Genomic DNA, 13,839 nt, shown 5'->3' on the forward strand with positions numbered 1-13,839 from the left:
CCAGGGAGGGTGGAGGTCCCACAGGCCCTGGCAGTGAGAAGGCAGAGGGAGAATATTCACAGTTACCCTGCAGAGACCTCACCTCAGAGACTTCACTGTGAGGTTCCACTACAAGTCCAAGAAATAAAATGGAGAGAGATATTTATGTCTAGGACAACAGCCTATGGTGGGACAAGACCCTTAAATAGACACAGATAGGTTAAGGGACACCAACAAAAAGAAATTTCATTTTCACCCAGTAGAGACAAAAAAAAAAAAAAAAGGAAAAAAAAAAGGAAAAAACCCCAGCATTTTCACCAGCTGAAAGGCAAACCAAGAGTTCATATTTCCTAAAGAAGTTGAAATCTAAGAATCCACATAGTTACATGAACATTTTCCCCTTAAGGAACGTCGGGATTTTGTTTTTCAAAGCTTAAAATAGTTTCACCTCCCCACCAATATCTTGCTGAAATAGTAAAAAATTCTCAACCTCACTCGAGCTTGCAATAAATTATTTTTGCCCTATATTTACAGCAAGGTCAATTTTTTTCTCCCTGGATTTCTTGCATATAATTCATTTGAATGGGGTGGCTTCTATGTCATCTTTAATCTTCTAAATGTATCTTAAGCCCAAATTACAAATCCTAGAAATGAGTGACCCATAATGAATTCTTAACCACAACTTTCTGGCAGAACAAATATACTTCTCAAATATGCAAACTGTTAAATGTTTTCTTATCATACTAAAAGTGTGAATTAAATTATAATATGATGAAAAAGTAGCAGTTTGCAGTAATTCCAAATGTGGCAAATCTTCAGTAGTGCATAAAATTATTCAGTGAACTGTGGAAAACATCAGAGCAATTCTAGCCTTAAAGCTTTTCTTCCAACAACCAAAAAGTGCCAAAAACAAGCAAGCATAGCTAAGCATTTCATCTTGGAAGCAGCTTATTGAATTAATAAGACAAGTCAATTAATGTAATGCTCTGTTGCTCCAGGATAAAACATGAAAAGGAAAAATATGGAGCTGTTTACTGTAGTGAGATCAAGCAACCATGAAGTCTGTAAAGTTAAAGTTGTTAATTTCTCTAAAACCTGAGGAAATGATCAGCACAGCTATTGTATAGACTCACTCTATATGTAAGTCTTGAGTGAGATGTGGATCTTCTGCTGTCCAGACAGGGCTTTAATACCAATTTCCTCCTGCTAGGAGCCTGGTTTGCCTCTCTACTGCATAAGCTTGAAACTGAATTGCTGTTTCATTCACACTGGGCAAACACTGGAACGGCCTGCCAGGGAATTGCTGGAATCACCAGCCCTGGAAATGCCCAAAAAATGTGTGGATGTGAGACTCAGGACACGGTTTAGTGGTGGGTCTGGCAGTGTTAGGTGAATGGTTGGGCTTGATGATTGTAGAGGCTTCTTCCAGCCCTAATGATTCTGTGATTCTCTATAGGTTATGTTTGATGGGCTCCCCTGTGTCTGAGGGTGTTCCCAGTGCTGACTGCTGAGGAAGGTCACCTCAGAAGTGTGCAGGGTGTTTTCAACAGCATTCCTGCATTGTAGAGCAGAGAAGAAAACCAAGAGCTGCAAGTAGAAACTCTCTGTATTTCAGCAGAGCAGCCTGTGTTTAAATCATAGCAAGGTCCTGATAAATTGAAAGTTAAGGCTGGTAATCTGTGCTTTCAGGTCAGTTCCTCAATTTTCATTTAACTTAATGCTAGGCTTGTATGTGCTCAGAAATCCTGATTCCAGGTGTCTGAGAAAGTGTCTGAGAAGGATGGAGTCAATTAATGGTGAACAGCTGGTTTTTCTGTAATAGACCCTCTCTTCCCAGAAATCCTCATTATGCAAACTTTGGGTTTGATTTGAAAAAAATTATAATAATCCTGATCAAGAACTTTACCAGTTGTGAAGTCCTATTTTTCAAGTCTTCTGCCCAAACTACTGCCTTTGATTGCAAGGGACTAATTAGATCAATTTGAACAGGGCTGCTGGGGGTTGAGGAGGACTACAGAAATGCCTGGCTGTTGGTAGGGATGAGTGCCTCAGTTATTCAGGCACAAGATGACTTTCATGCCTGACAGCAATTTGGGAAGAGCAACTTTCTCATGGCTATTCTGGTAAAATTCTGTTGGGTGTGAAGGGCAGCAGGTGGAAGGGAGACAGCAGCACCCTGGCCAGACCTACACTCATTTCTGTGAGGTTGGTTTTTGGGGCTCCTTTCCAATTATCAGGGCTCCAAATGGTAGAGCTACAGAAGGTACTTAAAGGTGGAGCTGCTGTAGTCTGCAAGAAGATGTTAAAGGAAGATCATGAGGACTAGAAATCAATGACAACTCTGTGGTAAACCAGTTTTAGTTTAGGGGCTAAACCATTCCAGCAGATTTGGGCTGCTCTTCTTAATTTTGCCACCAGGTCTTCAACAGCACTGACTGTAAGAAATCTTTTCACTCTTATTTTCCTTTGCAGCTTTTTTCCATGTTGGAAAAAGGGATGTATTGTGATCCCACTGTAAGTATTCTCTGTAGATTGCTGCTAGATGCACAGTGGAGATGATATTGTTGAGAAAAGCCATTGTGACATTTTTAACTCCAGGATCTCACATGCCATGTGCAATGAGCAGTCACAAAAGTCAAGATTAAATTAGTATGCAGAGGAAACATTTTTTTAAAGTCAGCAGTGGGGCTGCAAAGCAACATTATGAACCAGCAAATACTGTGGGGTCAGATCCAGTGATGAGGGAAACTGAGGTACCTGCAGAAAGCAGGTATTGACCATTACTATCCAGTCTTTTGGGGTGAATTCAGAAACTTCAGCCTGGAAAATCTTCCTAGGCAGCAGCTGCACTGTGTGTGGGTAACTCTTTCCTGTTTTGATCCTGTCTCCTGTTCTCTTTGCCTTGCATTGGTGAAATTTTGCCATGGTCTGCTTGAGGTCAGTGCCTAAATGATAATGACTAGCAAAAATAGGAAACAATGTAGCATGCACTTTAATTTGTCTAATATATGAATAGCTGGAGCATCATTTCAGAGTTGGCTGTTTCAGGTTTTGCTGCCCAAGGCTGCTGCTGACTGTAACAAGGCACTGTTGGAAAGAGCACTGCAAGGTGGAAATCCCAGATTAAATAGATACAACGTCTGTAAGGAAAATGGTCCACTATTTTGAAAACTGCATTCAATTCTGCTCAAATCAGAGAAATAGACACAGGTTACATGAGCTAGAGCTGCAAACAAACCAAAGTGGTCTGATGAAAATAAAAAGAAAAATTGATATAAAAAGGTGCTTCAGTTATGGGAGTAGATTGGAATACTGTTTATAATCCAACAATGAAGCCAATGATGAGATGAGTTTTGCTGAATAAAACCAACATGCTCTTATCCCCTGTCTTGTTTTCTGTGCCAAGTAAAAGAACAGGCTTTTGTGTAAGCAAAGTATCATTTTTTCTGCCTCGGACAAAGACAGAGTAGAGATGAGGTGAATGGAAGATAGGCTATAATAACATTTAGAAATCAGGTGCTGAGAGAGTATAAAAGCTGAGAATGTGATATTCTCATAATAATCACATCTCAGCACAGATGAGCAGAAAGTATCACTTCAGGCTTGTAAGATCTTACAGCTTTGGGTGCCAGAATTTCCCTGTCCTTGCATTTATGAATCTTCCCTCTCTCCTATTCCAGATGAGGAGAAACCAGTTCTAGGACATACCAACAACTGCTATGAATTGTTTTGCTTTGTTTTCCATCCAGTCACTGTTCTCTTTTGAGACTGTAAGTTTTTGGGAGTCAAAGTCAGAAGAAAACGAAGCCAAATGAGTGAAGTGCTCATGGGAGCTGCCTCTGGCAGGTGCACATCCAGACTGTGATATTTTTGTTGCACTGGCTGTTGCTACTTAGCTGATGCATCTCTGAGAGTCTGGTGGCCACACAGAATGGGGAGATAGAGCCAAGCTTCTGAGGAAAAATATTGCAGCCTGGTGGTTCCTCTTGAGCAGTTTGAACATACATGCCACCAAACTCTGCTCAAAGAGCAGGTAATTCAGCTGAGGTGGAAATGCCTTCCTCAGTAGGAAAGCTTTATTTGGACTGTAGTGCTGTGTTGTGAAGACATAAGTGCTGTTATCACACATACTCATCAGTCAAATCCAGACCAGACTACCAGACTAAGAGCAGGGGAAGCTGATGGAATGCAAATCTGCTTACTGTGGGTCCAGTGCTGAATGCTAAACTTGCCTGTGGCAGAATTAAAGGAAAGCTGCAGAGTGCCTGGAGGTAGCACTGCAAGGCAGTGATGTCTTTGTGACAGGTCTCCTTCCCTGCTTACGTTCATTACTAAGATTTAAGTGGGTCTCAATGTGACCTATCAGCTCCTATTCAAGAAGTAAAGCTGGTGGAAGATTTGCCTAAGGGCTTGAATTCAAGAGCCAAGTGCAGTTTTTATTTTAAGACGTTTTTAGCTGATCTCCAGCATTAATTCAGTACTGAGGTTCTTCAGGTTGCAAAATGCTTGAAAGGCTGTTTAATTTCAAAATTACTTTCAGGGAGTATTCTCTTCAAGCAGAGAAGGACACAGACACCATTGTCTTTAGACTGTAACATTTCCTAACTGCTTCCCTGCTCTACATCAGTGTCTGTGAGACACCAGGAGGGCTTTAGGGATTTGGGGACAGATCTGTAAAAACTCTGGACCATTCTACATTTGAGATCATGGAGGCTCTACTAATCTAGATAGCAGAGTCTATCAGAGAGAAAGTATTATTGAAATAGCACAAAAAGCTCAGAAAAAGCTTTGGCATAGGCTTCCCAGAGATGTGGTGGAATTGCTATCCCTGGAAGTGTTCCAAAACCATGCAGATGTGGTGCTCAGAGACATGGTTTAGTGCTGGACTTGACAGTGCTGGGTTCATGACTGGACTTGATGATCTTAGAGGTCTTCTCCAATCTCAAAGATTCTATGTCTGTGCTTGGATCCCACACTGTGCATTTCACAGCAGCTTCGCCAGTTCTTCGCTTTTTATTTCAAGTCCAAAAGAAGCCTGATCAAATCAATAGTGATAAATTTCTCTCCTGCAGAGGCTGAAACTGGTGGCAAGCCCCCAGTAGCTGGCATGCCGAGTTCTTGGATCTGGACAAGGCAGAGGAGACCTTGGGAAAAGCAACAAACAGAATGGGTTCAGGGGAGGTGAGGAGCTGACACTTAACTCCTCTGCTGCAAATCAAGTAGCAGCAGCACCTGCTTTGTACCCAGGGCACACCTGAGAGGCACCCTGTGGCCCTGAGCTGGGGATTGCAGGTCTGGGCAGGGGAATACAGGGAGCTGCTGGTACAGATTGGCATCTCGCCTTCCAGAGTACACAGGAAAAAGGAAAAGAGTGAAGATCACATCAATCACTGTTGCTGGGGGGGGACAGCTCCCTGAAAGGGGTCTCTTCTTTAGTCTGTGGGGCAGCAGTGGTGATAAAAGGCTAATAGAGACAGATGAATGTAATTGAGTGGTGTGAAAGAGAGGGGATGGGATGAAATGAAAGTGAAATGAAATAGGAAATGAAGAGGAATGGCAGGTGGGAGGAAGAAATTACATATTCCCCTGAGCAATAGTTTAGATTATGAGTAGTTTGCTTCGTATCTAGGTGGGTCCCTGGCCCTCACTTCTAACTGAATCAAGGACAGTAATCTGAGAAATAAAACAGATGAGAAATAATGGGAAAGAGGTTAGTAACTTGATGCTCAAACATGTATTTTGTTTCTGGTCAGACAAATTTGATCATATTGCTTCATGGTGGGGAAAAAAAATAATCCAAACATGAGTGTTGGATGAAAAAATGCCATATCCAGGTCTGTTATGTGGGAAAGACCTCTGCACATTTCTGAATTAGGAATTAGAGGTACACGTCAAACAAAGGTAAAAGGTTTAGCAAAGATCTGCAAAATGCACCCACACGGGAATATTTGTCAAAAATAATTTTTTTTCCCCAGACTTAGTTGCTCTGCATAGCATCCTCTCCCATGGCAGTGGTGCTCACATTCCCAGGTGAGGCCAAGTTATTTGTGCTCCTCACTGGCTAGTTCACCATTTTTCTGGTGGAAGGCAATGTGGGCTTTCTCCCCTCAAAGTCAGCTTTTACATGAAAATCATTCTCTCAGATGAATATCTCCAAAAGAAGAACTGTTGGTCATTTTTTTCAGCCTGTCAGGATTAAGCATGACCATTTTCCATCTCTGCTCTCATCTGAAAGGCTCAGAGCAGCTTCTGCTATGGAGCCATGAAACCAAACTAAGGCAGAACTGTGTCCCTGTGGGAGCAAGAGATGTTGGGGTAGACCTGGGGATGATCTTCCAAGCACCAGTGGTTTGAAAATCCCAGCTGAAGGGAGATGCACAAGCTCTGGTCAGTTGGTGCTTGCACGTGATTGTCCACACTTGACTGCAGGTCCCCTAATTCTGCTCTCTGTCACTCAAGCTCAAAGCCAGGGTCTGCCCTCTGCAAGATTCCACTGATGTGAATCATAGATGAACCATCCTTGGCAATGACCTGAAATCCAGGAGCCCTCAGTTTTACTGCCAGGTCTGCTGCAGGTTTTTAGCTTCACCTTGGGCAGGTCTCAGCTCTTTTGAGTTTCAGTCTCCTGCCTGGAAAGCAGAGGATTCAGTTCCTTTCCTCAGAGCAGCATGGTTTTATAAAGTACAAATATTTGTGAAGTTAAGTGCTTTGACTGTGTGAGCCTCTGAGAGAAGAAACCATAAATATGTGTCAGGCCTATGATCTGAATTCAAACCAGTGAACTAGAAAAAGTGTTGACAGCCTGAAACCAACTGCCCTGTACACACATCTCCTTCTGTCTACCTGAAAGATTATTTGTGGAATGTGTTTCTATTTTTCTCTGACAAAAAAAATAGAATACCAAGCAAAGAAGCATGACCCAGTTCTTTGTCAGGCAAGCTCTAAACCCTGCTTACTGGGATGTGACTGAGGTATTGATAAAAGAGAAGCTCATTTTAGGCCACAGTATTCATCCTGCCCTTGAAGAAGAAACAAAGCCTGCCACCTTCAGATGAAATGGATGTGCTTTCCAAGCCAAAGTATGTTTACCTCCTCCACAACTTCTCTATGATCTGTAATTATTTTTGGACCAGCCAGTGAAAGTGGCAAATGAGGAGAGTTAGGAATGTAACTAATCATTTTATAATAGGAAAACATCCAAGCAGTACACCACTGACAGTACCTGCAAACTCTGCTAATAGTCAATCAATAGGTCTGATAAGAGCATCACTCATCACAAACTGCTTCACCTTCAGCAATTTTTCATGGTCCTTTCTTGTAGTGCCAAGTATGGGTGCACATCATGCTGCTCCTGATGTTGGCCATAGGAGTGGAATTCCTTCAAGGTTTTGCTTTTGTTTTTTTTTTTTTTTTTATAGAATATAGTATATTCAAAACAATATCAAGTCATACCACACTGAGCCTTTTATTACCAGAGATTTTTGGACAGAAGCATATAATCTAAGTTTTCTGAATTAATAGGCAGATGGTAACTACTTTTTTTTTTTGGTATTTTTTTCCAACTTGTACATTTTAGATTTACAGAACTTGATTTCACACATCTGAAGAAACAGTGACATAAATCTAAATTTATCTTTGATTCTTTGATGCATTTACAAATATTCTTTTTTTTTTTTCATTTCCTGAAGTGTCTCTGTCTAGACTTCTGCCAAAAAGCAGAAACTTTCATTTTCTCCTCTGTTAACATAAATACCTTTCCACATTATGCAGAGAATGGCATGACTGTCACTTTCCCATGAGGATAGGAGGACCGTTCACTCCACCACTGAAACACATCTGCTCTCCACTGGCCAGGATAAGTAGCTCTGACATCTTCCAGCTACACACTCTGCTAAATCTGAATACCCCTGAAACGCAGAGTATTTGTGACTCTAGGCTTCTTTTTTATTATTGTTTTCAATTTGGTTCCCTGAAACAACAAAGGTTAGTTGCATCTGACTCTTAATTGGACTTCATGTTCTATCAGTCATTATTTTTGCAAGGGCCTTAATTGCCCTCTAAAACATTTTAATTAAAACAGCATTTTCTCGATGCCGCACTTCGCGAGCAGATTTTTGCGGCAACTTCAAAGAGACGCAGATGTTTACTGAATTTGGTGGGGTGGCATTTGAGGCTGCCTACTGGCAAAGAAAAATTCATAAACATCTCAAAGAAACTTTCCCGTGCTAATGACAACATTTCCTTCTGATATTTTAGCAAGTCTAATATTTCCCAATCTCACCAGGCATATTTCATAGGCACGGCGCAAGCAGCGTTATCTGCTCACAGGATGAGCCATGGCAGCAGCTCTGCTGTGGGGTAAAAACCTCCCAGTGCTGATACCTGGGGCTTTGGCAAAGGTACCAGAGGCCACACGTGGGTTTGTTTGTGGGGCTCCTCAAATGGCGTATCAGTAGACTGGGAATAAGGAAACCAAAGTTCAGTTTCTGCTGGATTTTCAGCACAGCTCCCCAGTGTGATTGTGGGAGGCTGTTTAGCTTTGTGTGCATCAGTTCCAGCTGCTAAAAGGCTGATAACCTGTTCTGGCTTTGAATGGACTTACCTGCTGGTCTATCTCCTAGTGCACCAAGGGGTGCTTGAGGAGATCTTGGGGTTTATAAAGAGCTGTTTGAGTAAAATTCAGAAATGCTAGGGGTTTATTTTGGAGGAGTTTCTCTTTACTAGTGGCAGCTGAGCCTGGAGCTGACCTTATAATCCATTTGGGGGTAAGCAGGCAGGCAGTGTTCCCCTCTGAACTGAGATGATGGTACTGGACACAGGACCATGGCAGACTACATCTAAAATATGGACTAGGGTCCGGGTGTCTTCTGTGGTTTGGGCAGGAGGCTGTCCCCAGAAAATACCCAGCCTGTCCAGCTGAGCCACCAGGGAGGGTGGTCTCCATGTGCAAGGATCATCATCTCTCACAAGTGATGGTGAGGCTCATGCTCCTTTCTGTGCACAGAACCAGAATTCTTAATGTTGGAAATGGCCTCTAAACTCATCAAGTCCAACTGTTAACCTCACACTGCCACCTTCACCACTAAACCAAGTCCCCAGGTGCCACACTGAGGCCTCATCCTGACCATTCCAGGGATAGTGATTCTACCACTTTCTGGGTCATCTGTTTCTTCCCTGGGTACTCTTCACTCATATTTTTGAAGCGGGATAATAGAAGTACTTGCAAACAGCTTATCCATTTCCACTGGGAGCACTGGGAAAAGATCAGCATGGAAAGCCAGCATGGAATATGGCGTGACACGTCATGTAGCTGCTTTAATCTACACTGTAATTACAGTGACAAGTTCTGCCTCTTGAAGCATCAGGATTGAAGTGGTTACCCTGAAGGAGAAAGAAACTCAGTGGGAGAATTTCAACCAAATCCAGGATGGGAAGTGCAGCACTTCCCCTGCATTGGATTAAAAGTGATCAGCATGGCCAAAGGCATCCTGTGAGAGACAGGTAAGCAGGCTGAAAGGAAATTGGAAATATTAAAGGAATGAAGCTGGACTGAACAGAACTAGTTTTACAATTCTCTATTCCTACTTGATTTGGTAGCATTAGGCAGACTGAAGGGTAGATTGTGCAGACTTATGCGTGACAGCAAGACACTTTTCCACACCAATAAACCTCCTGAAATTAATTGGATTGCTCACAAAAGTGCCTGGGAATGTGAACTAGGCTCGCACATTTCAGCCCTCAGATTTGATCTTTCTTTAGCAATGCCAGGGCCAGACTGCCTGGTGAACAGCTACAGCTCAGCCAGAAATGGGAGTTCAGCAGTGACTGGGTCAAGGTCTCTGTGGACACATCCTTGCTGAGGAGCATCTCAGCTCAGCTGAACTCACCATAGCAAGAAACAGATTGAAAATAAACCCGAGGAAACTATTCTGAAAGTGAAGGGAACAGCCACAATTTTGTGCTTGCCACAAACTCTTGGGCATTTGCTATGCCATGGAATTGCTTATGTGAATGCTTTTAGCTGGTGGCAAGTGCTCTAATGAGAATTAGCCTGGCCAGCAATGAGGGAAGCCTAAATTTGGGTAAATCTCCCATGTGTGCTGTGGGGTAAGAGCACACAGCCAGGTGTCCACAGAGGCATGCTTAAGCTGAGGTGCCTGCTCACCAATTGCAAATGGGCTCCTGAAACACCAAACCATATGAAAAACTCCCCTCACGTGCCAGTCTGGAAAGAAGCAGCTTTGTTGTTGTTTCAAAGAATTAGTGAGCCAACAATGCAAAGCTTTGGAGGTGGTTACTGGGTTTTTACTTGAGTCTCTGGGAGCTATACAAAGTCTGAAGACATTGTACATACAGTACATCTTTAATAAGAAGGGAGCTCACAGTCTACCAAACTCTGCCAAATAAACTTTTAATACATACTGTACTTCACTCAGTAGTTGTCCATCTCTTCTTCATGGAATATCTAACAGCTCTAAAAATATTTTCCTGGAGGAGGGTAGAATTATCATCGTTATATATCAATCAAGTATGGTTAATGAAGCAAAGCCAGCATGCTAGTATTGCACAAGGGGAAAAGCCTCCAGAACACAAAGTGGAACAACAAATGCCCTCAAAATTCTGCTGAAGGGAACAGGAAGCTCTGGATGCTGCATCGGTAGGATTCGTGTAGCTCTTAGGCGTCCTTGTACCACAGCAGGTTTGCTTTGCCTCTTCACTGCCACATTTCTCTCTCAAACAGGTAGGGAACTTCCAGACCATTGCAAAAAAGGAAAAAAAAATACAGCAGCTGCAGCAAAGTGTGGTACTATTCAATTTCTTGAAGAGTGAGGCTTTTATTTCAAAATATCATATATTAATATATATATATTTCTATATATATATACTTTAACTGGTATAAAGTAAATTGTAGATCCAAACTTATACTGTTGCTTGTACTTTGCAATCTCAGAAACTTTAGCAAAGGAATCACTTTCTTCATTTTTTATTTTCAGCTGTCAAAAATCAGGGCCATTATTTCCACCGAATCCTTTCTTTCACACAGTAAAGCCACTGTTGTTTTCTGGTAAACAGTCAAAGTGCAAATAAGAAATCCATTTGGCTTGGAAATGCTGAGATGGTTTTAAACTTTCAATACTTTGTCCTCATAAATCAGCAGGGCTTTCACTGTCTCCGTGCAGACGTGGGTGCTCTGTTAAGTCCTTGGGTGGATCTGCAGTGAGAAAATGGGAAAGAGTCAGTTATGCATAATGTGTTATTTTTTAAATATAGTCTTTTGGAAAAGAAAGAACCAGGCTCTGTGGGATACAGCTGATTGATATAGCTGAGTTTAAATGCAATACCAGAGGGGTGTGTGTCTTTTAGCACTGCAGGGGTGTAAAAATATGCAAGAGACAGATCCTGAGCAAGATCCTGCCTCTGCCTTGGGAGAGACTGGATGTGCATTAACCACCTGGGCTGCTGGTGCTGGACATCACAGAATCACAGTGCCCTGGCTTGGCAGGGACACCTTCCAATACTCCAGGTTGCTCTGAGCCCTGTCCAACCTGGCCTTGGACACTTCCAGGGGTGAGGCAGCCACCATGTATTCAGAAATATAAATACATATATACATTTATATACATATATGTACATACTCATATGCTTATATGTGATTTACTGTGGGTCTGGAAGAATGTACTAATGGGTATCTTAATCCCAAGAGTCATAAATGGGAATATTTTCCTTGTCAGGACAGCAGCTAATGTAAATGTACTTAGTGTAAGGGAAAGGCTTCATTAAAACAGTTTACAGCCTAGGGAGACTGGCTGTAGCCTTCTGCCTGATCACCACAGAGAGAACTGGGATGATGACTGATTTGTCTTGTTTCTTCTGCTTTCTTAACTTCCTTAACTACTCAAATTAGACACACATGGCCCAGTCTTGGAACCTGGATTGTGGTCAGGGCAGATTACATCGTAATCTCGTTCTCTGCTGCTGTCTGAAATGGCAAAACAAAGAGAGAGGGAAAAAAAAAAAAGCCTGTTTCAGGATCTGATTGCTTCCATTATTTTATATTTATGTTGCTGGAGTTGACGCAGTGGTACGGATCGGAGCAAAGTTCCAGGGACTAAGAAGTGGAATTTCTCCTTAGAAAATGCAAGAGACAGTTGCTGAGCACATCATGTCATGTTGCCTTTGTCAATTGGGTTCTGTAATGATATTTTAAAGCAACAAAGCAAAATTCTACTGGAAGCAGCACCATAAGGTACTCCCCTCACAAGCTAATTAAAATAACTCCTGTGGGTAAATGAAGAAATATTTTTTCAGTTATGAGCACTCACTCTGCAAGTATTTAATTCAAATGAAATACAATAATGCATACTGAATAGATTGGACCATACATCTGCATATTAATGAAGCTCCTAAATTTCTAGCAATCACTTCCATCGCCTTAAACTAGTTTATATGATGAGGACTGGGGGAGTTAAGAGAAGGACAGCTTCACTGAAGAAAGAAAATGCAATTCCTCAATTATATAACTTGTAGACAGATTGCAGAAGGGCTGAATTATTGTATAAGATACTTTGTGCTGCTTCTTAGTTCTTCTACATCACTTTCTTCCATTTTAACTCCCCACTTTCCTCACTGGAAAGGACATGTAGCGAGTTTGTGGTCTGGGATTTTTCAATTTCACTGCAAGGCACATTTATTAGGAAACAGCCTTCCAGGGGTGCTGCAGTGGAAGAGATCAGCTGTGGGCACAGAGAGATTTGCAGGAACAGCACCACAGAAAAAAAACTGAGTCAGGGAACCCCTCCATCCTTCCTCCTTTTCTCAGGGAGGTGACAAAGAGACCACATAGGTCTTGTTTTTGGGGGCCACTTACTGCTTCCTACAAAGAAAACCTCCTAAGTCAGTAGGTCTCCTGATCATTTAATGTGTTGGTGTGGCAGAAGGCTCTGCTCCAGAAATGAGGATTGCAATACAAATAATTCATCCTGGGGTAGGTCCTGTGGAGGGAAAGAAAAGGATTCAGGTGCCATGGGGATCAATTAGGGTAAAACCTCCTCCTTCAACAGGAGGCCTAGAAAGCATGAAAAATGACTGGAGTTAGGATTGGAGAGAAAGGAAAAAGTCAGGAAATCACAACACTATGCTGCACATTCCTGTGAATTAGCAGCTGGGCATGAGTATGTAGAATTTCTTATCAAACAGGGAAAAAATCTTGAAATTTCACTCTTTTTCATTTAGCAGATTTCAAAGGCCATTTTCTAATTCACAGAAAATTAAAATCTATATATTTATATAAGCATTTTAAGTTGACAACCATTTAATTTTCGTGGAAAAAAATTCAATTGTGATATGAAAATTAGTTAATAGAAATTTTTGAATACAGGTGTAGGTGACAGTTTAAAGACAATGGTTGTGAAACAATCACACAATGCAAAAGAAAAGCTAGAGTCTATTCCTGAGAAACACTTTTATTCCCAAGGTAATCCCACAGTGGGAGTTTAGGCAGCTCATTCACACCCTCCCTCTGCCTTTTCCTGGCACAGCATGGTGAAAGCTGCTGTCACCTCTTGTCCTGGGCTACCTGAACCTGCAGCATCTCAAGAGCCTGGCACTAATGAGTTCATGGGGCTGGAGCTGCTCTGAAGTGAGACCTGCAGTGCAGAGAGCCAAGTCCTGTGCTACAAAGCACTTGTACAGATGTGCTAATCCAGATGTGGCCTGGAACAGCCAAAGAATAGGATCCAGGATCCAGCAGATCCCTCTGAGCTAATGCTCTTCCCTTTAGCCACCAGAAGGGGACTCAGTGATGTGCATTAAGGGTATTTTGAGGTGACAGTGTCTGTAAGAAAGTGACCTGGCAATTCA

General features: G+C 42.1%; 1 protein-coding gene across 1 annotated transcript in view; it reads right to left on the reverse strand.

The window, feature by feature from the left end:
- Positions 1–7,420: 7,420 nt before the first annotated feature.
- TAFA1 (TAFA chemokine like family member 1) overlaps positions 7,421–13,839 on the reverse strand; it is a 210,946-nt gene continuing 204,527 nt past the window's right edge. Inside the window, exon 5 of the mRNA XM_038149035.1 lies at positions 7,421–11,191. Within this exon, the coding sequence (XP_038004963.1) occupies positions 11,174–11,191 (18 nt within the window). The 3' untranslated portion in view covers positions 7,421–11,173. The remainder of the gene's footprint in view (positions 11,192–13,839) is intronic.

The sequence above is a fragment of the Motacilla alba genome, chromosome 12 (genome assembly GCF_015832195.1).
Source record: "Motacilla alba alba isolate MOTALB_02 chromosome 12, Motacilla_alba_V1.0_pri, whole genome shotgun sequence".
In the NCBI taxonomy this organism is placed as follows: Eukaryota; Metazoa; Chordata; class Aves; order Passeriformes; family Motacillidae; genus Motacilla; species Motacilla alba.